At 45.6% G+C, this 22,264-nt stretch overlaps 1 protein-coding gene across 1 annotated transcript in view; it reads left to right on the top strand.

Annotated features, from left to right (window-relative positions):
• The first annotated feature begins 3,062 nt into the window (after positions 1-3,062).
• The window catches only part of CTNNBL1 (catenin beta like 1), a 34,308-nt gene continuing 15,106 nt past the window's right edge, over positions 3,063-22,264 (top strand). Inside the window, exons 1-6 of the mRNA XM_066586332.1 lie at positions 3,063-3,183; positions 12,961-13,128; positions 16,490-16,596; positions 16,713-16,854; positions 19,579-19,674; positions 19,753-19,846. Of these exons, the coding sequence (XP_066442429.1) occupies positions 3,154-3,183; positions 12,961-13,128; positions 16,490-16,596; positions 16,713-16,854; positions 19,579-19,674; positions 19,753-19,846 (637 nt within the window). The 5' untranslated portion in view covers positions 3,063-3,153. The remainder of the gene's footprint in view (positions 3,184-12,960; positions 13,129-16,489; positions 16,597-16,712; positions 16,855-19,578; positions 19,675-19,752; positions 19,847-22,264) is intronic.

The following is a 22,264-nucleotide window of genomic DNA, read 5'->3' as shown; positions in this document are numbered from 1 at the left end:
CAGCATATAGCGCCGTTGTATAACAGCAGGAAGAGAGTAAGCCCCCTAGGAAAACCAGGATAGAAATTGAATTGGAAAGGGTTAAACGCTGTGATCAATGTTCGGGGCCCCGCACTGCCCCCACGATGAGATTGTGGGGTGCCATGCAAATGCTATGGCCCCGGGGGCATTCTGAAAACCCTAGGGCTGCCATGGCAGAAATTTTAGCAAGCCTTGCTAGGTTTAAAAAAAATCTGTACTGCATATGTCCGATGGTTCGCCGTGTGGACGTTCCACAGTGCAGAGATGATACACAAAAAGCAGGTATGCGCGGACGTTGGCTGGGCACAGGGTCGGATTCTGCTGCGGGTTCCCTCATGCAGAATCCGACCCGGTTGTGTGCAGCCGGCCTAAAAGATATGTTAAATGAAGGGCTCATTCACATAATCCTATGCCTAAAATGCTATGGGAGTCCTGCAGCGTTTTACTGGCAGTGAGTGCACTGCGCATAACCACAACCTCACGCACGCGATCATGCCCAGTGTGACTTTTTTCTTTAACTTCCCCGCTCCGTTTTGTAGCAGGGATGCATATGTATCATCGCCCATACGCAATGTATTGTGTATGGACAGCATTGCATACACTGCCCATTACAAGAATAGGGCTCACGCTGGGTGGTACACGGCAAAATAGAGCACGCTGCCATCTTTTTCACGCATGTATCTACACACTAATGTGAACAGATCAGTGAAAGTCTATTGACTTTCATGGACTCCATTTTCCACGTATCACGCGGTAGTGCATCGCGGGCGTAATACGCATCAAAATCACGGTCATGTGAATGATCCCTAACTCTACAGGCCAGAATGATTATGTCAATACTAAAATTATAAAGTTTTTTTTTCTTTTATGCAACTTTTTCATATTTAAAAAACATGTATTTTTGTGTTTTTCGCTGTATTTAAAGACCCCTGACATTTTTCTTTTTTTGTCAACGGTGCTGTGTAAGGCCGCTCTCACACAGGCCCAATGTCCACGTTTCTTAGGCCCAATGTCCACGGGCAAAATGGAATTAGCAAATCTGCGCGGGTATCCCGCACGCATGTTCTGCGCTCATAGGGAATCATTGGACACCCGCAGGTAATTAATTACCTGCGGATGTCATTTTTCCCTGGTGCGCTGATTGCACGTGCGAGAAAACACCCGTAACATGCTCTATCTTGTGCACAGACGTCTCCCGCTGCTTCAATTGAAGCCTATGGAAGCCGTCCGGTCCCGTGGCACATAAGCAGCTGTCACTGCGTCCGTGCTGCGGGACCGCAGTAAAACAGGAGTTAGAAAAAAATGTGTACAGCACATGCGCGAGGCATGCTGCCAGTGTGCCGAACACATCCGCCGGGCCAAAGAAAGAAGACCTGTCCGCGGCTGAGGGAAGACCCGCAGCGTAGGCACAGGTAAGTAATAGCTATTTCTTGGCTTCATGTCTGCAGGAAAGGAGGGTCCCGCTGCGGGATTCTGCATGGGGAATTCGTGCGGGCCCAAATTTCCCCGTGGACACGAGGCCTTACAGCGTTTCAAACGTTGTACTGAGCCTCCGTTGATTTAATGGGGCTTCTCTAATGAGCGTTATAGCTAATTGAACGCTGTCTGTTCTAATTTAGTGCGTTACAGCACTTTTTAACTCACCGCATTGCCCATTGCAGTGACAGGGTGGGTTAAAAATGCTGTTGAACGGGTTTGAAAACGCTGTAAAACGCTGCATTTAAATTTATTTATTCTTACAAACGCCTGTGAGACGCGGGCGTTTGTAAAAAGGGGATTTTTTTTCAGGATAAGTTGCTGTTTTAATCAATTTCTATCCCATTTTTTGTAAGGCAGGATGGGCAGATTTAGCTATTTTCTCCACGTGTTTTTGTATTTTCTCCATGAAGTGCGCTGTGCTGGTTAAATAAGTTTACTATTTTTTTTAATCCTTTTTCTTTTTGTCCTGGGGGGCTGGAGTAACACCATATTTTATCCTTCCGCTAATACTGTCCTTCAGTACAGCAGTACATTAGAAAGCCTATTTTTGGAACCATTCTTAGGGCTTATTCAGACGGGCGCGTATACGCGACCATCTGAGACATTGGTTTCCAATGCATTCGTTCACACGGGCGATTATACGGTGTGTAAAAATGTTGACCCCCTGTAAATAGAGCATACGCAGCCGAAATACGTCCGGAGAATATACGGTGACCAGAAAGATAGTTCTAGAATTATCTTTTGGCAAATATATGGCGGCGTCTCCCATAGACTCCTATAGGAGCTAGAAAAAAAGGAGGGGGAGGCATGCTTGCAGTGGCCAACGCTGCGAAGATCTTACAGGTGCCTCTATTTAGGCATTGGAAGGCATCCCGAGGTTTTTGGCAGAGCGAGGCTTTTCTGGGATGCAGCGTATTTTTTTTTGCTAAAAACAATGCTCGCGGTCATGTGAATGGGCGAGAAAATAGTGTCTGAGATCACGGAAAAACGCTCAGTCACGCGGTTTTATGCTACCTACGCTCGTGTGAATGAAGCCTTACTTTGTATGCACAGCTGCCTGAGGCCACTCTAATACGTGTTCAGAAAACGCCGCTCAAAATCGCAGTATTTTTCCAGCGATTTCAAGTGGCGTTTTTGAAGGCAGCGTTTGACAGTGCTTTTTAACGCACACCACCATTGTAATGGGTGATGAGGAGCGTTAAAAAACGCAAAAATGCTGAAAAATAGGACAGCAAGAGTAAGAGTGGATTAAAACCTTTGCCCAGTACTGTATGTAAGCACAGTATACATGTTTTTGGCGAATGGATTATATGCACTAACACAACTTTATTGTCTTCATGATGCATAAACAATGAACAAGTATCATAATTGGTCATTACTGACACTAGTTTTAATTAATATTGGGGGACAAGAGGTCTCATCACGTTTACAGCCCGCCTGCTAACATGACTGAGTCGCCTCAGTGACTGCAGCTTGGACTGCGCAAGCGCACATCAGTCTCCAGGTAACTTTACGGCAGGGAGGCAGAGTCTCACGACATTTTGCTTCCTTTTGGACGCTTCCGCATTACGGCAGTGTGGCAGAGCCGGCTTTTACGTTGCTCTTTGCGACGAGGGCGCGCTCGTTTTACTGCTGTGTGCGGTCCCAGTAGACATGGATGTTGGAGAGTTGTTGCGGTATCAGGTAGGACGTGTTGGAGATGTAGTGTCATCCATCATGTGTTGTATGACGTGCCAGCATGTATGTAATGTATGGTACATGCAGCATATTGTGTGCATCCTCTATAACGTGCAGCCATAGAGATAATGGTCTCCTGCACCCTATATGTATGCAGTGTGATGGGGGCTCCATATGTAATGCAGATCTTCAGTCCCCTGCTGATCTGTGCTGCGCCAGTGGGGTTTTACGGCATGGTGACTGCGCCAATCAATGAGCGGACAGTGTAATGGAGGGTCTCATCAAGTCCGAACAGACCGGAAGATGTAGCAATGGTGTCTTTCTCTTCCCATCTTTTTTTTTTTTTTTTTTTTGCTTATATTTGGGGGGGATCCCCAATGCCCACTTTTCTAAAGGCGGGTTCTCGCGAGCGTGTCAGTGTAGCGCATTCCGTGCGCAGAATACGCTGTACCAACCTATAGGCGGCCATGTTACCGCTCACATGTGCAAAATATACATGCTCTATCTTGATAGTACATGGCGATGGGCGGCACACAGTCACTATGCAATGTCCCTGCGTACTGACTGCGTGCCGCACGTGGATATCTCGCCTCCTCATGCTGCAGGATATGGTCGTGTGAGCCATAAATAGATGCACGCCGCGCAATGCGAGGTTTCCCCATTGAAGACAATTGGAGAAACTCCGCGGTCAGCCGCGGCGGAGGATCCCTACTTCCCCCGAAGTGATGCAAGGCGGTCTTGAAATAAAATCGTCTCACAACCGCCGGGATATCGCATGTTGGCGAGCGCGATATCACAAAGTGAATCACGGCCTGATATCACACGCTCCCCCGTAATTCTGCTGGTGTATCAAAATCTGCATTTTACTGTGTGGATTTTGGCGCAAATGGTACTTTCTGTAGCGCCCTACGGAAAATTGTACTAAGGAGGCGTTCACATGGGTTTATGCGAGATTGGTCTACGTTGGGGTTCAGCAGTCGGACTCGCAACAATTGGCTTTTTGGTGTGACGGCTACCTTTAGGTCGGGAGGGGTATCATCTCTCCTTTAGGGGAGCACCTAGAAGGTGAGGGAGGAGACTTCCACCTCATGTCCACGGGCAAAATTGAATTGTCGAATCCGCGTGGGTGATCCGCAGTTTAATATACCTATAGACATTCATTAGGCATCCGAAGGTAATTAAATACATGCGGATGTCATCTTTTCCTGGCATACGGATCGCACACGCGGGAAAACACCCGTAGCATGCTCCATTTTCTGCGGTGTCCCGCACGGACTGTTTACGTTGAAATCAATGGAAGCCGTCCGATCTGCGGCACACCCGGAGCTGACAATGCGTCCGTGCCACGGATACGCGGGCAAGCAGGAGATTTAAAGAAGCGGGTAGAAAGCGCTGCAGGATCCCACACTTGGAAACTGTCTGTGAAATAAATGCGGTGGCCATTGCTCGGTTCAATCTGCACGTCACGTTAGGCTGGGTTAACACAGTGCAGATTTGCCGCCGTTTTGCCGCGGATTGCCGTTGCATTTCCGCACTGCGGCTAAACCGCTGCATTTGCAGTACAAATGAGATTTGCCAAAAAGCTGTTCTCACAGTGTGGATTTTTTCCGCACAGCCGCAGTGCGGAAATGCAACTGCGGTGCGGTTTTCAAAGATGCAACATGTTAATTTCTCGGGCTTTTCCGCAGCGCTTTTTAGTCCATAGACCTCTATGGACGCAGCCAAATCCGCACCAAATATGCAGCAAAAAGTAAAAAAGCGTAGAAAAATCCGCAAGCCAAAATTAACCTTTGAAGCGGTTTTGCCGCAGAAGCAGTTCTTCTGCGGCAAAACCGCAACGGAAAAACCGCAGCAAATCCGCCCTGTGTGAACCCAGCTTTAGGGTGCCGAGAGCCTGTAATAACCAGGAAAAAGCGGAACGGAGCCCTGTTCTTTAGTTTGGTGGGTTTCTCACCAGTGAGACCACCATTCATCAAACCTTTATCACTTCTACTTATGGATAGGTGATAAGTCAGTCTTGGGAATAATGGGGTTGTCTCAAGCAAAGAACGCAATCTCTGTCCATAGGATGGGGGGGATAAATACCTGATCGCTGGGGTCTGACTGCTGGACCCCACTGATCACAACAATAGGGGTCCTGTACGTTCCTAAATTACATGGGTGGTGGTTACGCATGTGCGCTACAGTCAATGGGACTGCGGGAAATAACCAAGTACAAGCGCTCCGCTATCTCCAGCAGTCCCATTAAAAGAATGAAGGAGTAAAGCGTTTGTGTGACCTCTGCTTCACTCAGGGACCCCAGATCTTATTATGGTTGGGGGTCCCACAAATCTGATATATGTTTTCCTCATCCTATAGACAAAGGCTATAGAAGCCTGCGGGAGCCGTCCCCGCGGGACACCCGCACGAAAATGGAGCATGTCCATTTTTTTCCTGCATGCGGATCCGCGCCTAACGGGAAATATGACATCCGCAGGTATTTAACTACCTGCGGGTGTCCAATGCATCCCTGTGGGGCACGGATCCGCGTGTGGGAGAAACGCTGCGGATTTTAAGCCCGTGGACATGAGGCCTTAGTCTTGCCTGTAGAAGGAAAAAATGGAGTAAAAGCAATCAAAATGTCATATGTTCCCAAAAATTGGATAAATGAAGAGTAAAGCTCATCCCACCAAAAGCAAGACCTCGTAGAGCTCCGTCGATGGAGAAATAAGAATGCTGCGGCTCTTGGAATGCAGCGATACAAAAGCAGATCTTTTATTTACAAAAAATAAAGTTTTTTTTGTGTACAATAATAGCAAAACCTAAAATAACTCTAAACACGATGTCACTAAAATCGTGCCGATCCGGAGAACAAGGAGATCACATCCTTTAGTTTGCCCACTGAATGCTGTAAAAATGAAATCCAAAATACAAATGGCAAAATCCCCCCCCCCCCCCCCCCCCCAATAAAAGTTCTACAATGCATCCAATATGCTTCTCTACGGAGAGCACGTGGTCTCCGGTCTCCTTCCGTGGGAGGTGTTTCTTCATCCCTTCGATGCCACAAGACGTAAATGTCTTTAAAGAGCCAACATGACCTTCCACAAAATATTTGGCAATACCCGAAGCACGTTTATTATTTCTCCCATATGGCGCACCTGCTCTGTAATCCTGGTCTGCGGATCGCGGACCCTGTAGAAGCCGAGGTGCAAGCGGTGCAGAACCCGTCATACACGATGCGCTCGGTATCACAGCCATACATTATTTAATACGGAGATGAATGGTGCCAAGCGCAGAATATCTTCTGGAATAATAAATACTCGGTTGGCGTGGGATGCGGCGGGATTATATTTCTGCATTCGCCATCATTTGGCTTTGACTGCGATTCCTTTTAATCTTTCTAAATATAGCGGATATGATGGGAATCGCAGAAATTATCATCAGGAGTGTGGAATACTTATTAAAATAGAATTTTTTTAGCATTTGATGGAAATTCTGCGTCCTGCCATATCACCTGGCCTAATTTGGGAGAGGGTCCCTTCATTTGTGCTGAGTTTTTGAAGACTGTCCACCCACCGCCGGTATGAAGTTCTACAGTTTCAGCTTGCTGTATAGCTTGGTTGCGGCTCTAGAGCCATTTGCATACAAGTCGCTCTTCCCTCTCAGGTCATTTCGAAAACCGATCCAAGTTGGTGTTGGCACAAGCCGACTCGCTGACCCTTGGTCAACTTTTTGTGTGGAATTGGAGAATTTTTACAGGCCGGGCCCCCTAAGCGTTGGTTTGGTGGCTAATGTATAAATGTTTGTTTTTCCCGCATTGTTGCTAGACAATGATGCAGGTACCCACAACTTGTCTGCGATGTCGATTGTGTATGGGCTACGGGTCGGACGGCTTCCATTGACTTCAATGGAAACTGTGCATGCGGACACCGCACAAAAATAGAGCATGGTGTGATTTATTGATTTTCTCCTCTGCTCGTCCAAATCGCAATTAGTTTCCACAAGTGTGCAGGAAGAATCAGTTTTTTCCATAGCATGTTATGGGCGTTTTTTGCTGCGGAATCGCAGTGCGAACGCCGACCACAGATTCCACAATGCAAATCGGTTTGTGTACAGCCGGCCTATGGGGGGGAAATTCAGTTAAAATAGTGTGGTGAAGTTTACACAAGAAGTGTAAATCCTTGCTTTGGTTCATTTTGGCAGTGCCACTACCAATCCGTAAGATTGGTATTCCTATTGCCATGAGGCCACGCCTGATAGCCAGGCGAGGCCAGCTGCAGGATGGGTTTCTTTGCCACAGGGGCCCAAGCCTGAATGTGGGTGTGTACCACTATTCCACACCTAAAATGGAGCCGATATTGTTGTACCTTGATGCCACCGGATCTGGTGGATGTGCCAGAGGGGAAGGCAATTTGAGAGCCAGGTGACGCCCCCTGTATGTGATTGGCTGAAGTCGTGCCTCCACTTTACCGGGCTCACAAGTCCTGGTAGTCTGCACTTCTGCCACTCACAGCCCGCTTATCGGAGTGTTCCTCTGTGTTGCCCCCGCTGTCAATCTAACCTGTGCTGGGCTCTGCTGGCATCGTCCCCGCTGGAGGTTTAATTACTGCGGTGGTCCCGACGCCTCAGGCATTGTCCATGTGCTGTGCGGCGGCGCCCCTGCTCTTGCCCCCTGCTCTTAGTGTACCCGGCGGCGGACACCACTGCCACTGTCCCCGCTAGAGGTTGCATGTGGTGCTGATCCCCCAACGCGCAGGCATACTCCCCGATGGAGCTACCATGTGCGGCGGCGCCCCTGCTCCTGCCCCCGTTGTCACTGTATCCACCAGTGCTCTGGCAGCTGCGCTCGGAGTGTGGCCGACAGCGGAATCCCAGCTCCCGCAGCCGCTCTCACACTGCACAGCATCTGCGTGTTAGCGGAGACCCCAGGACTCAGTGGCCGGACAGGAGAAGTGTAGCACGGCAGGAAAAAGTGACGCTGGAGTGATGATTGACTGCCAGGACCTGTGAGTCGGAGCACGGGAGCGTGCCCAGCAGCCAATTACAAACAGGAGGCGTCACCCGGCTGTCACATAGCCTTCCCCTTTTGCACACCCACCAGTTCCGGTGGCATCAAGGTACAATAATACCAATGGAGCCTATGCTGAGGATTCCAAGATTTGGTTGGGTTTCTTCATGGTTCCCAATCCATAGTGCTTCACTTTATTGCTTAAAGGAATTCCGCAATCACCAGCGGGCACTTTTTTTTTTTTTAAATCACGGTACTCCTATGGCATAAATCCTCGGGTGTATCCTGCGACGGTCGTGAGCTCGAGCCCTTAACCTTAACCAGGCCAGTATGTAGCTAGTAGCCAGCTACTGTCTACAAGGAACACAAGCCTATAGGGCTAGACCCTAAGGGGTCTAGGCTCTCGCCAATATTGGCAAATTTAATTTTGGCATGGTGGGAAGGACCATTCTGTTCTTTGAAAGGATTCTTGGGAGTATAAATGATTGTGTGGTATGGGCGCTACATCGATGACTACTTGAATCTTTGGGGTCATCTATCAAAAGATTTTGTACATTTTGGGTCTTTAAATACCTTTTTGGATTTTGTGACATCAAAGGGGTGAATAAACCTCCCAGGGAAGGAGACTGGAGGATGTGTTCTCCGTAGAGAAGCATACTAGATATTGAAATTGGGAACATAATGGTAGGAATACTAAATATGATTAGCGCTATATTTACGGATGATCCGCTTGTCTTATACCATGTAAATGGGAACGTGTACTTATGTCCAGGCGATTGTAAGGTTCAGCAGATGGGCGGTCCTGGATTTGATTTTTGACGAGGGTAACCGGGAAGCTGTGATCAAGCAAGCAGTCACTTTTGAAATGCGTCTTGGCGTGGACATGGCATCACGCTGGGATTTTATATTTAAGACATTTCTTTTATATGGAGCCAGCGCCTCTTTGTTTATTTTCACTTTTGCGCTTCGTTAATGGTACTTTAACGGCGTCCTGAAAATCTGACAGGAGAAAATGGAATATTTCACTTGAAGAAAGTGAGCGTTAAAAGCCAAAGCGCCTTCTGTTTATTGCGGCAGTGCGGCCCATGGCGGACGCGTCGGTAGGAGAACGGTTAATTCTCCCATCATGCTTCTACCATATTCGCGTCTCATAACGATTTAACACTTAATGATTTCACCCACGGCAGCGAAGACTCGAAAGCTATTACAGAAATTACAGGTTGAAACATTAACCTTTCTCCGTTTATTGCCGACACTTTATCAGGGAAATGTGGGTCGGAGGCATATGGGATTTACGGAGGCAGGGCATATGGACCCAGAAAGCCAAGAGTACCGGAAGATCATCTGTTCTGCACAGTCTCAAAATCTGTCTTCCCCGCTGTCTCAGGGAGATAAAATTGGTCTTTTTTCGTGCTATGTAATTAATAATTTTAATTAAACCCCATAAATTGGCCTCGGAGCAGGGAGATGAGCGGACAGAAGGGATCCACTTACACACCAAATCCCAGTACTTCATCCATGTGCTGGTGTAGGCTGGCAGGCCAAGATTAGTGAATGTCTAACGAGGGCCATGAATTATTAATTGGCGAATTACCATTTGCATCCCGAACAAGCTTGGTCTTGCTCTGTAACCCCATACCACACGTTTGATTGCTTGCATTTAGCGGACGGCTTTGTTATTTGGGATGAGTTGAATATTAAACGGCTTTTTTTCGTTGCTGTATTATCGAACTGTTTGATGTTTGTCTTCTCTCCAAAACGGAGCTCTATGTGCCAAGCATAGCAATGTGATGTATGCGGAAGAGGGGTTGCATTAGTCGGGCCTGGACAAATGAATAGTAATGGCGGTGTAGGTTTCATATAACTCGCAAAGGTCTTGTGTCCGTGCATCTCGCAAAGCCAAGTGTACGGATCCTGTGCAGCAGCGGATGGATATATTACGGACCCGTGTAATTCCTTTTTGTATGTACTATATATACTGAATGGTCAATTTATTAGAGACCCCCTTTTAACAGCCCGTTGGACCTTCTTTGGTGTTTACGCCGTGATGAATTGTAGCAGTTTTAGGTTCTGCTGGAATATTGGCCCCTGCGGACAGGAGGCTTCTTGAAGTTGCTGCCGATTAGAAGGAGGTACTGAAATGTTCTCAACAGCTGACAGGAAGGGTTCATCGATTCATGCTGCTTGCACCAAATTCTGACTTTCCCAAGGCAGGTTTTAATGGACTCTGAAAGAGGGTAGGAAGGGTCCAATGGATGCATTCTCTTCTCTTATGGATAGAAATTTCCAATTAAAATGGGAAATTTTGCAAAATGAGATCCTTAAAAGGAGGAAGAATGGGAAACTTTTAGAGAGACCAGGATGGATGAATACAGAACTTACACACACGCTCTAAAGGAAGGAAAAAAAATCTTTATTAAATGGAAAGGAGAAGGGATATCTAAAGCAGAATATAATGTGGTCTGCTGAAACTGTAGGGCAGGTGTCAGAATAGCTAAAGCTAATAATGAATTGAGACTTGTAAGAGAGGTCAAAAGCAATACAAAAGGATTTTGTGTGTATGTCAAAAGCAAAGTTAAAGATGCTCTCGGATGCTTACAGGATGAAATGCGGTAGATATAGTATATCTTGACTTCAGCAAAGTATTTAACAAAGTAGTAACAGTGCTCCCTCTTTGTCTGCCCACTAGTAATAGTGCCCCCTTTTTATGCCCTCATCAGTAATATTGCTGCCCCTTGTTGTCAAATCATTAAAAATGTCACCCTCTTTAAAAATGCTGCGCCTTGTTGCCCCTGTCAGCAATAATGCTGCTCCTTATTGTGCCCATCGTCGATGGTGCTTCCTCAGTCACACATACTGTATAATTAAAAAAAAAAAAAAAAAAAAAAATATAAATTATTGTACTCTCCTCTTTTGCTGTCTACGCTGTTTCGCTTCAACAGTCCTTCATGACTTCCGGGTTACACGTTACCACTGTGTCCAATTGGCCACAGCGGTCGCATACTACATGACTGCGCAACTAGAAGTCCTCATAAACTGGAGGCTTAGGAGGATGCCTGTAGTGGTAGTTGCGGGTGTCCCCAGGACGTGACAGACCCACCAGGATTTTTCGCAGTGGACTGAACAACCAATCTGCCCTGATGTTGTGGCACCCAGGGCAGGCTGTTATGGCACACCAGGGTGCTGCGCCACCCTGATTGGGAATCACTGGTGCAAAGGGATCAGCCCCATTCTCATTTGCACAAGGAAAGACTAGAAACAATGGAATGAAACTGAAAGGGAGGAGACAGATTAGATATTAGAAAACTTTTTGATAGTGAGGGTGATCAATGAGTGGAACAGGTTACCACAGGAGGTGGTGAGTTCTCCTTCAATGGAAGTGTGCATCCCAGACAGATATTTTTACAGATATTTGATTTAGTGATCCTGCAGGGGTTTGAACCCGATGACCCTGGAGGTCCGTCCAACTCTATTATTTTATGAGAAACTCAGGTGCAACTTGCTATTCTGTAAAATCCTATGAGAATAGGACATGTGGTGATTTCATTTACACGGACCATTGGTGCATGTGAAGGAACGACTCCGTTAATAGCTTAATTGGCTATAATAGGTCCATGTGCTGTCTGGAATACACGGACAGCGATGGTCTAATTACATGGCCATCAGAGTAAGCCCTAATGTGGATTCACACTGAAACTGATTCAGGGAAGTCTTGCTCACTTGATTTAATGCTGCACGACCATGTCACATGTCTAATTCCCATGCGGGAAGGTCCATTCGTGAAAGGACTGGTGTCTCTAATAAAGTATATTCAGTATACAATCTGTATACAAAGGATCTATATTTGGTATCTAAAGGGGTTTTCCAGGGAAATACTATTGATGATGTATCCTCAGGATAGGTCATCAGTAGTTGAGCGGTAGACCCTGGGCCGTTCAATGCCGCCCCACACGTGAGCACAGCAGAAGCTTAATGTACGCACCGCAAGCTACTGCTCCGACCCGTGTAGTGTCCGGTGCGTGTAACTGCATTTGCAGCTCCCATTGATTTTAATGCATGCTGCAACTGCAGCTACAAGTGCCAGACACTACACGGGTCGGAGCAGTAGCTTCCACTGCATATATTAACAGTGGGCGCCCTATCAGGTGCGGGCTGATCATCAGTGTTTCCCTGGAAAAGCCCTTTAAATGTGTGTCTAGTTAATGAGAAGCTAAAGTAATCATGTGTTGGAGTGGTGGGAGTTCCACTTAAAGGGGTATTTCGGTGATTCAGTGTGAAAGTTCTATCCCTAATAAGGTGATAATATGTAACTTTGTGATATAATTTTATTACTGGTTTCATAAAGCAGCAGATCTATTCCTTTACCTGTGGTCTCCACCTTCTTGCTCAGTTCTTCATTGGTATCCAATAGTTACGTCCTGTATGCTCAGCTGCTTTACTGGTCAGGCATGCTCAGTGCTTTCAGTACCTGGCACCAGGGCATTGTGGGAGATGTAGTTTTTCCACTCTAGCGACAATTTTGAATATTAATGTGAAAATCTGAAGCTGGTTAGAACACAGCGTTGGCGCAGGCCAGCAAGAGAAGGTACTTGAGTTCAGTTTGATGATTTAGATGGATGGTTGGAATAATGGCAGTAAGTGGAAACATTAGAGACATTTTGAAGATTTTGCCCCGTCTCTGGAACACCCCTTTAATATCTTCAGCAGTCTTGTCCATGTCTGCTTACTTATTTTAAACTTTCACCTTACGGTCGTGTCTAATGATGGCTTTTGTTTTTCTCTCTTGCACACTTCAGCCCGACAGAGGTACCAAGAGAGGGCGAGAGGAGGACCCAGATGAAGTGAAACCGTCAAGAAAAGAGAGGGCAAGTCGGAACTGGCACCGGGATGAAGAGAAGGCATTGCAAGACGATGAGAGGAAAGTGGGCACAGCTGAAGGGCCCACTAATGCTGATGATGAGGATGTGAGTATTCACCACATATAAACCATGGCTCACATACCTGAATGGCCTCTTGGTAGTCTACACTTCTGGGGCTTCCTAGGTTTATCATGCACGTGGCATCTACAACTTTGAGTTTTCCAGACACTTCTTGTATACTTGGATTAGAGAGCTTTCACAAAATGCAGCTCCTCATCTAAAGGACCTTGTATGGTCACCCATTCCAACCTGCAGTCTGACATAAGGTCCCACGTATTGGTCACTGCATGGCTGTCACACCTGGGCTACGGCAGTGATGCGACTGTAAACCCTGCCGGTGTTCCCGTTCCGTGTGGCTTTTTTGATCTATTTAAAGGGAACAGGTCCCCTCCTTACAGCAACACAAAGTTATGGTGCTGTTAGGGGGAGGTGATGGGGAGCCGGGTGCTGAATTATTTAACACTCCGCCGCTCCCTGCTGTCAGTGCTGTCAATTGCTGCAGGTTGTGCGTGGCACAGAAATCTGTATTTTCAGAGGGCCGTGCGTGCGTTCTCCCATAGATTTATATAGGAGAGCGCAAGCATGGCAGTCTGAAAAGAGTCAGATTTTGTTGACTGACTGTGTTGAACCTGGGGAGCAGGTGAGTATAAAAAAAAGATCCATCACCCGTTTCCCTGCCACCTCCACCTATTGACATCATAACTTAGTTTATGGTGCTGTAAGGAGGTGACAGGGTCCCTTTAAGTGATCAGTAGCTGTAAGTTGTTAGAGACTGTTACCTACTTTTAGAACTATAAGCTCAGTTTATGGGCTTAAAATCGGTGACCCATGGAGTCCAAGGATGTAAACTTTAGGCCTCCTTCACACGGGCGACAAAGTCGTATGATTTTCTCGCGATGCGACAATGCTACAAATCGCATGTATGTGAAGCCTAAGCTTTCCTATAGATTCCTTCACATTTGCGATGTTTTGTAGCAATGACCTCATTGAATGGCTGTGATCGGTTAACACAGCGCCGGCTTTTATTGGCTGACGTGGCGCAGAGTTAGCCAATCAGAGCATTAGCTTGCTAGAGGCGGGGCATTCACACCCCACATCCAGAAAGCAATGCTCTGTCGGCGTGGAGGAGGGAGCGACAGCCTGCAGCAGCATTGCAGATCATCACGGAATGCCGGCAGTAGGGGAGTATTGATTTTCTTTTTTTTCCTTTTGTTAGTTTTCCCATTGAAATGCCTTGACATACGAGTTTTTTGGCTTAAGAGCTCCGTCTCGGAACGGATTAAAGGGGTAGTCCCGCGAAACAAAGTGGGTCTATACACTTCTGTATGGCCATATTAATGCACTTTGTAATGTACATTGTGCATTAATTATGAGCCATACAGAAGTTATTCACTTACCTGCTCCGTTGCTAGCGTCCCCGTCTCCATGGTGCCGTCTAATTTTCAGCGTCTAATCGCCCAATTAGATGCGCTTGCGCAGTCCGGTCTTCTCCGTGTTGAATGGGGCTGCTCGTGCTGGAGAGCTGCTCCTCGTAGCTCCGCCCCGTCACGTGTGCCAATTCCAGCCAATCAGGAGGCTGGAATCGGCAATGGACCGCACAGAAGACCTGCGGTCCACTGTGGGTGAAGATCCTGGCGGCCATCTTCGCAAGGTAAGTAAGAAGTCACCGGAGCGCGAGGATTCGGGTAAGTACTATCCGTTTTTTTTTTTTTTCAACACATGCATCGGGTTTGTCTCGCGCCGAACGGGGGGGGGGGGGGCTATTGAAGAAAAAAAAAAGTTTCGGCGCGGGACAACCCCTTTAAACTTGCATGACAAGGCACCGCTGTACTTGGAAATTTAAAAACGTTTTTAAGTGGAGTGAAATGATAGCCAAAAAAAATAGCACCATATTGGGGCAGAGGTTCTTGTTTTTACACATGCATACTGCTTCAAAAATGATCTGATAACTTTATTCCATGGGTTAGTACAATGACATTGATACCAAATGTGTATATATATATTTTTTCTTCTTTACTATACTACTTTTAAAAAATAAAATATTTGAAAGAAAAAAATAAACTTCTTTTCTTCCGCCGTCTTCTGACAGCCATAGCCCTTTGTTTTTTCCGTGAATTTAGTTGTGTAAGGGCTCATTTTTGTGGGTCATCCTGTAGTTTCTATTTTGGAGTTCATATGGCTTTTAATTCAAATTTATTTTTTTTGAGATGTGACAAAAACGTGGTGCTGGCGTGTGCGTGTGTGTGTTTTTTTCTGACGGTGTTCACTATGTAGGATAAATAATGCTTTAGTTTGATAGATCAGAATTTTTTTTATGGAGGCAGCGGTACCAAAGTTTTGTTTTTGATTTTTTTTTTTTTTTTTTATTGGGAAGCTTTTTTTTTTTTCCTTTTCTTTTTTTCTTTTAATATTAATCTTTATTTATACAGTGCCACCATATTCCTCAGCGCTTACAAAAAGGGGTGAGCGGAAACAAAACCACAGTTAAATCTAGTAATCGGTTATGGAGCCAGTAGGGGTGCGGGTCCTCCTCCAACGAGCTTACATACTACAAGTAATGGCGTGATACAGAAGGTAAAGGGGCTGGAGATGTGCACGGTATGGCGAGGTGGAGAGTGAGGGGGTGATATACTCGTAGACAATGGTCAAATTGAGCATTTCATTTTTTTCTAATAGATAATAAAACTTTTTTCTCTATTTTAACATTTTTTTTATTTTTTAGTCCCCACAAGGAACTTGAACTAGCGATGATTTGATTGCTCATACAGTAGAATAGTATTTCTGCCAATTATGATGTGCGTCCTGTAATTTTCACACTCTGTAGGGTGTACGTCTGATTCTCCATCTTCTCAGGACTGGTGCGAGGATCCTGGCTGCTGTGCTGTGTTCTATACAATGTACACAGAGGACTGCAGAGATTCTGCTCTCTAACTATCTATTATACAGACCTAACCTCATCCTGTAGGAGTTTACAGCAATATTTAGCAATGTACATGTGTATAAACAGCAGCAGATATCTCGGCACTAACTCCAGCATTCACATCTGTGTGGGATTGTCTCTCCCTCCTCTCTGCATGCAGTTCAGTCAGCACGATTACTCCTCTCCTTTGCTCTACAGTCCTAGCATCCTCTGTCAGTCATGTGACAGGGGAGAGCAAGCTAGGGGGAGAGAGCAGGGAATTTTTCTGCACAAAAAACAGTTTTACTAATTATCACACCAGCTATCACATAAGTGCACGTTTTTAAAAAAGGGAGTGTCCATCTAATTCATCAGTCTCCTCACTGCCAGGGCAGTCAGCCGTGACTGCTGCATGTGACAGCACCTTTGGTCATATGTCAGCTGAATAAGCCTACATTCTATTTTGGAGGACTGCTTTAAGGGGTGCTTATGTCTTTCCTTGCTTAGGTGGAGCCTGTGGATGAAGGTGCCGTGAAAAGGATGATCCTCACCTTTGAGAAGAGATCTTATAAGAACCAGGAGCTGCGCATTAAATTCCCAGACAACCCCGAAAAGTGAGCCAACGTTTACCTATTATAGGCCGTAACTCCTGTTGTACTGTGCCTCGTGTCAGTGGTGCTGATCAGCTTGTTACTTTGTCTAACCTGACCCTCTCTTTGTAACCTCTCAGGTTTATGGAGTCTGAGCTGGACCTGAACGACATCATACAGGAGATGCACGTAATCGCCACTATCCCGGATCTCTATCACCTGCTGGTGGAACTTAATGCCGTGCAGTCTTTACTGGGATTGCTGGGGCATGAAAATACTGATATCCTATTACGCAGAACGACTTCTCAATAAACTGTTGAGTGTGTGATAGCATGCATGAGGTTACTGTGGGTTTAGAGGCTGACGGGCTGGACACGTATCAGTGCTCCTTGCCCAGCTTACAAACGCTGGCTTCTAATGCATTCTTAGCGTGTTTGTCACATTTTAAGTTTTTTTTTGTTTTGTTTTGTTTTTTTTTTTACACTGAAGATGATTATGAATTAGTTAAATTTCTTAATAGATATGACAAGTTCTGATTGCTATTATGGTTTCGGCAGACAAAACTTAATTTGTCTAATGAAAATTCAGGCAATATTGTACTGCTGTTTCTGTGTAAATTCCTGTTTTTTCAAGATCTCTGCTTGCTGTTGATTGATATTTAATAGGAACCTTTGTTTATAGTCAGTGGTTAAAGGGCCACTTCAGGGAAAAAACTTTTTTTTTTTTTTACATTCCTGCGCACTTCATGTGGATGTCATACTCTGGAGGTCCCCTATGTATATTGCAGTCACTTTCATGCAGTGCAGCCTCCGGCCTACTCATCAACCACCATTCCTGTTCAATTTATGTAGTTAGTATGATGCATCAGTGCAGCATCACATGACTAGCTAGAGCCAGTACCATCTCTGCCTGCTGGGAGGACACTATAAATCTCATTAACCGATATATTCTACTAAATAAGCTAAAGACCGTAGGTATATAGTCAAGGAGGATGAGCCGTCATCTTCATTATAAGGCCTCATCCACATGGTCTGTATTATATCAGTTTTTTTTTTATACGGACATACTGTGGACAGCATACACACATCGCTCTGCATTGGTGTATTTTTAGATTTGTGTTTGTTACGCACTTGAAAAAAATTGCAGCTCTGTCCTATTTTGGTCCACATTCAGGTCAATGGGAGGGCTTAAAAGCGCAGTGACTACACATTTAATGTGTACTTGCTGTTTTTCTTGCACATGTTGCTAGGGAAAAAACGGTGTAATCAATTTGGCCACCTCACTTTTTTTTATTTTTTTTTTAATGCATGTGTGAAAAATACCGTTAATACCGCCAAAAAAAACCCCTAGACAAGGTAATGCTAGTTGATAGAGGGGCTAGTTACATAATTAATGAAAACAAAATTTCACTGGATTGGCTTTTAAAAAATCTGCCCTGGTCACATGATGCCGCACACACGTGCGTGGCTTGTTACAGTCCAGTAGTGAGGGCTGCGTCTTCTAACAGTCTCTGTGCCCATTACATGAACGGGGCAGATTTTTACCCGCTGTGAGAAAACAATAAAGGTTCCTTTTTGAATAAGAGCAAGCTGAGAAATTGATAGAGAAACTATGTTAACTTATTTGTAGAACTTTTTATACAAAGAATAGCCTTTTTTGCCATTACTGTAATTGCTCTTTAAGGGGTTTTCCACTTCCAGCATTGATGACCTTTCCTCCGGATGGGTCATCAATAGGTTTATGCCGGGGCTTGTGTTGTATTGCATGAAGCTGCTGAAAGCAGACCGTTCTATGCTTTGTGTGGTTCTGTAGGCTGTGTTCCATTCACTTCAATGGGCTTCAGTCTGCAGTACCATGCCAGGCCACTGCACAAAGTAAATTTACATTGCTGCTTGCTGGGCTCTATATAGCCGCAACATAAATTTATGTTCTGCATTCTGCCAATGATCACATTTTTCGCTGACTGGCTGAAACAGGCTGTTATTAATGGCTTGTGGTTCAGGTGCAGTCATTGGAACCTGATTGGCTCTGGTCTGTGATCAGGGTGATGGCCTCTCCATATACCGCCTGAAGGGAAAGTTTGTTGGAGTAACAAACTTTCCTAGAATTAAAGCCTCTTCTCCTATCAGTGTGAGATTTGAGGGGAGAGATGCTGAAAGTATTGTGAAGCACCACATTAACACCTTCAATACCTACCCTAATTAATATATTTATATTTAGCGTGGTTCAAGTAGCTGTCTCAAGGTTTACTCAGCCTTCCATCCTTCAGAGATTGGTAAAATGGGTACCCAGCTTGCTAGGGAATAAGGATTGACTGGGGAAGGCCATAGCAAACCGCCCTGCAAAAACAGGCTGCTAAGAAAATGTCACAATGTGACGTCGCCGTAGGAGTTGGCCATTACTCTGTGCTCGCACCAGGGGGCTTTAACTTTACCTATTTAGTTAGGTGTGTGTGTGTGTGTGTGTGTGTGTGTGTGTGTGTGTGTGTGTGTGTGTGTGTGTGTGTGTGTGTGTGTGTGTGTGTGTGTGTGTGTGTGTGTGTGTGTGTGTGTGTGTGTGTGTGTGTGTGTGTGTGTGTGTGTGTGTGTGTGTGTGTGTGTGTGTGTATTTTTTTTTTTTTAGTTTTTTTTTTTTTTCTTTTTATTCATTAAGGTACTTTCAGTGTGTATGTACATATGTGACATACTGCAGTTGAGAATATGAAAAAGCTATATTTTAAAAATCATCTTTAATTTTGATGCTTTTTAAATAAATATACACAAATCATATGTCTTATCTTGACACCGAAGTCGAGCACAATATGTGCCCAAAAAAAAGTCAGAGATTACTAGATGAGTAAAACTTCTACAGTGTTATTCTCTGTTAAAGTGACACGTACCAAATTTCCAAAATGTGGCTTGGTCATTAAGGCGCAAACAGGTTTGGTCTGGAAGGTGTTAAAGGGATTCCCACTTCTGTCTCACATTGACTCCAATGCAGAACATTTTTTTCCTTATCTTCTTACATGTATGTATAGCTGTAGTCGACTTGCTGCAAGAGTTGACGGATATAGACACCCTACATGAGAGCGAGGAGGGGGCCCAGGTCCTTATAGACTCGTTGGTGAGTAATCGGATTGGTCTGCTAACGTCCCTCAGTTTTAGAGGGAATGCTAAGTTGTTTGGTTTTGCTGATCCCCAGGTGGAAGGACAGGTGATCGCCTTGTTGGTGCAGAATCTGGACCGTCTTGATGAAACTGTGAAGGAGGAAGCGGATGGCGTGCACAATACTCTTGGTATGACGGTAGATGATCTCTGGTGATGGTCACACAGGGGTGGGGTGTAGGAGAAGTCTGCATAGGATGATGCGCAGATGATAATGTAGCAGGATTTTACAAATCTCCACGGCTGCAGAAAGCTAACCTATAGTGCAGATTTAAAAATCTGCCGGATGTCCAGTTCTTCTGCACATTTTCACAGTGGATTTCACCCCCATCCAATGCAGTAAGGGGGAAATCTACAGAAATAATCTAGTTACAGGTTTTGCATCCATCTGCTGCACACACCCCAACAGTTATCAAAGCTGTTCCTCGCTCGTCCCTAAAGATTTGGGGGCCGCCGCAGCTGACAGGTGAGTTGCGGGGGGGAGAGAGGGAGAGAGAGATCTCCCCTCCGTTCCTCCTCGCTCTCCCCGCCGGCCCCCGAATCTTTAGGGACGAGCGGGGAGCACTCGGCTAAGGCACACTACTCGAGCGAGTAGTGCCTTAGCGAGTATACTCGCTCATCTCTATTCTTATTGAATGCCAGTAAGCAGAGATCGATAACCTTGGGGATCTCATACAGAGAGAACAGTGGGAAATTGTATCCTTTTTCATTATACAACCAACCTTTATTTGCAGAACCCATTATACCCCCTTAAGTTATCAGCCTCACTAAGGCCGCCTGCACACGAATAGGTTGGATTCCACATGCGGTACATTCTGTACTGCAGATAGATGCGGTGAGCAGACGTCGGACATGCACAGTACAGATAAAAAAAAAAATAAGAATTTATTCAATGGGGATTGCGGAAAGGCTTGCGGGGCGGATTGCCTCCATTGACTTCAATAGAAGCCGTCTGCGGACACTGCATAAAAATAGAGCATGCTGCAATTTTGTTTATTTTCTTTCATTTTTTTTTTCTCCTCCCTCCGCGGAAATCACAGTTCGATTCCACGATGGTGCAGGAAGAAGCAACTTTTTTTTTTTTTTTTCCACAGCATACTCTGAACGGTACTTGCTGCGGATGCCGCCTGAGTATTCCGTAAATAAAAATCCATGCGTGTGCAGGCAACCTAAGGCTGGTTTGACATCTGCATCAGTCACAGATCTGGCTCAAAATACCAGAAGACAAAGCAGGGTGGAAAGCGGACAGATCCTATTATAGTCATTGGGGTCTATCCAGAGTAAAAAGATGAACGATCGGCTGATGAGCAAGCAAACTGTGTTTTAGATGAGCATAAAAATGGTCGCTGGTTGGCTGCACATCTCAAGTAACCTGCAGTACAGGAATGAGTGTTCGTATTAGTGACCAGTCGGACTCATTGAGCAGATAATCTGCCCATATACATGGAGGAACGAGCGATGGGTGACACATTGTCGTCGGCACAGGCAGATTCTCACTACGTAAAAAAAACCCTCACTCAAAGTTTAATAACTGTCTTAATAGTAAAATTCCCCATTCTCTTAATTACGTTAGAGGGGTTTCCCATTACCAGATATTGTGGCCCCTTTAGCTCTCACGGTGTGAAATTTAAAAAAGGAAGTGTTCTTTTCTGTCCCCTGCCGCTGCGGTGAAGTGCTGCAGCCCCTCTATGGGATTGGCGTGTTTTGTGACAGATGATGTCACTGTTGATCAAATGATGGCCGCTGCGCCACTGTTCTGCTCTCCTGGATGTGAGCGCTTATGCCAGGAGAACAAGTGGTGACGCTGCAGCCTCTGATTGGCTGCAGCAGTCACCTGACTTCCCGTGATGACATCAGTTACAATACATGCGAATCCCACAGTGGGGCTGCAGCACTTCTTCGCAAGGGACAGAGGAGCATACGTCCTCATTTTAGCACAGTGGTCTCTAAAGGGGGCATGTTATCCGGTAGCCAGACAACCCCTTTAATAACCCTCTTCTGCATCCGCTCTAGTTTAGAGATGTCCTCCTTATATTCATGAGCCCCAAATTGTACACGATATTTTGTGCGGTTTGATTAGTGATTTACATAGACACAAAAGTGTGTGTTTGTGATTTTTTGGTTCCCCCCCCCCCCCCCCCCCCCATCCCCTTGAGTGTCTACACCTCTTTAGGACACACAAATATACGGCGCTTTGTCCTGGGCTTTAAACCCCGCCAATAGCAAAAATACAACGCAGGATGAAAGCCTCTGCTCCTGCAATCAAGCAGGAGCAGATCGGGTCCCCAGTCGTAAGTCACAGCTGAGAACCCAGAGGAGAAGGGAGAAGCGGTTTTCAACCATTTTTGCCTTCTCCTTTCTGGGTACATAGCGCTCAATGAGCATTATGTACTAAAACGTGAAATAATTACTTCTGCTATGCGACCCGCCGATCACGTGACTGCCAGGTGCCCCTTGTTACAGCGGAGCTGATCAGCTTTGCCAGTGACTATTGTCACTATTGGGGGATGTTTTCCCCTGTAACTGGGTCTCTTAGGGATGCTGTCCTT

Source organism: Eleutherodactylus coqui, chromosome 13 (genome assembly GCF_035609145.1).
Source record: "Eleutherodactylus coqui strain aEleCoq1 chromosome 13, aEleCoq1.hap1, whole genome shotgun sequence".
Classification (NCBI taxonomy): Eukaryota; Metazoa; Chordata; class Amphibia; order Anura; family Eleutherodactylidae; genus Eleutherodactylus; species Eleutherodactylus coqui.
This window is presented reverse-complemented; position numbering and strand designations above follow the sequence as displayed.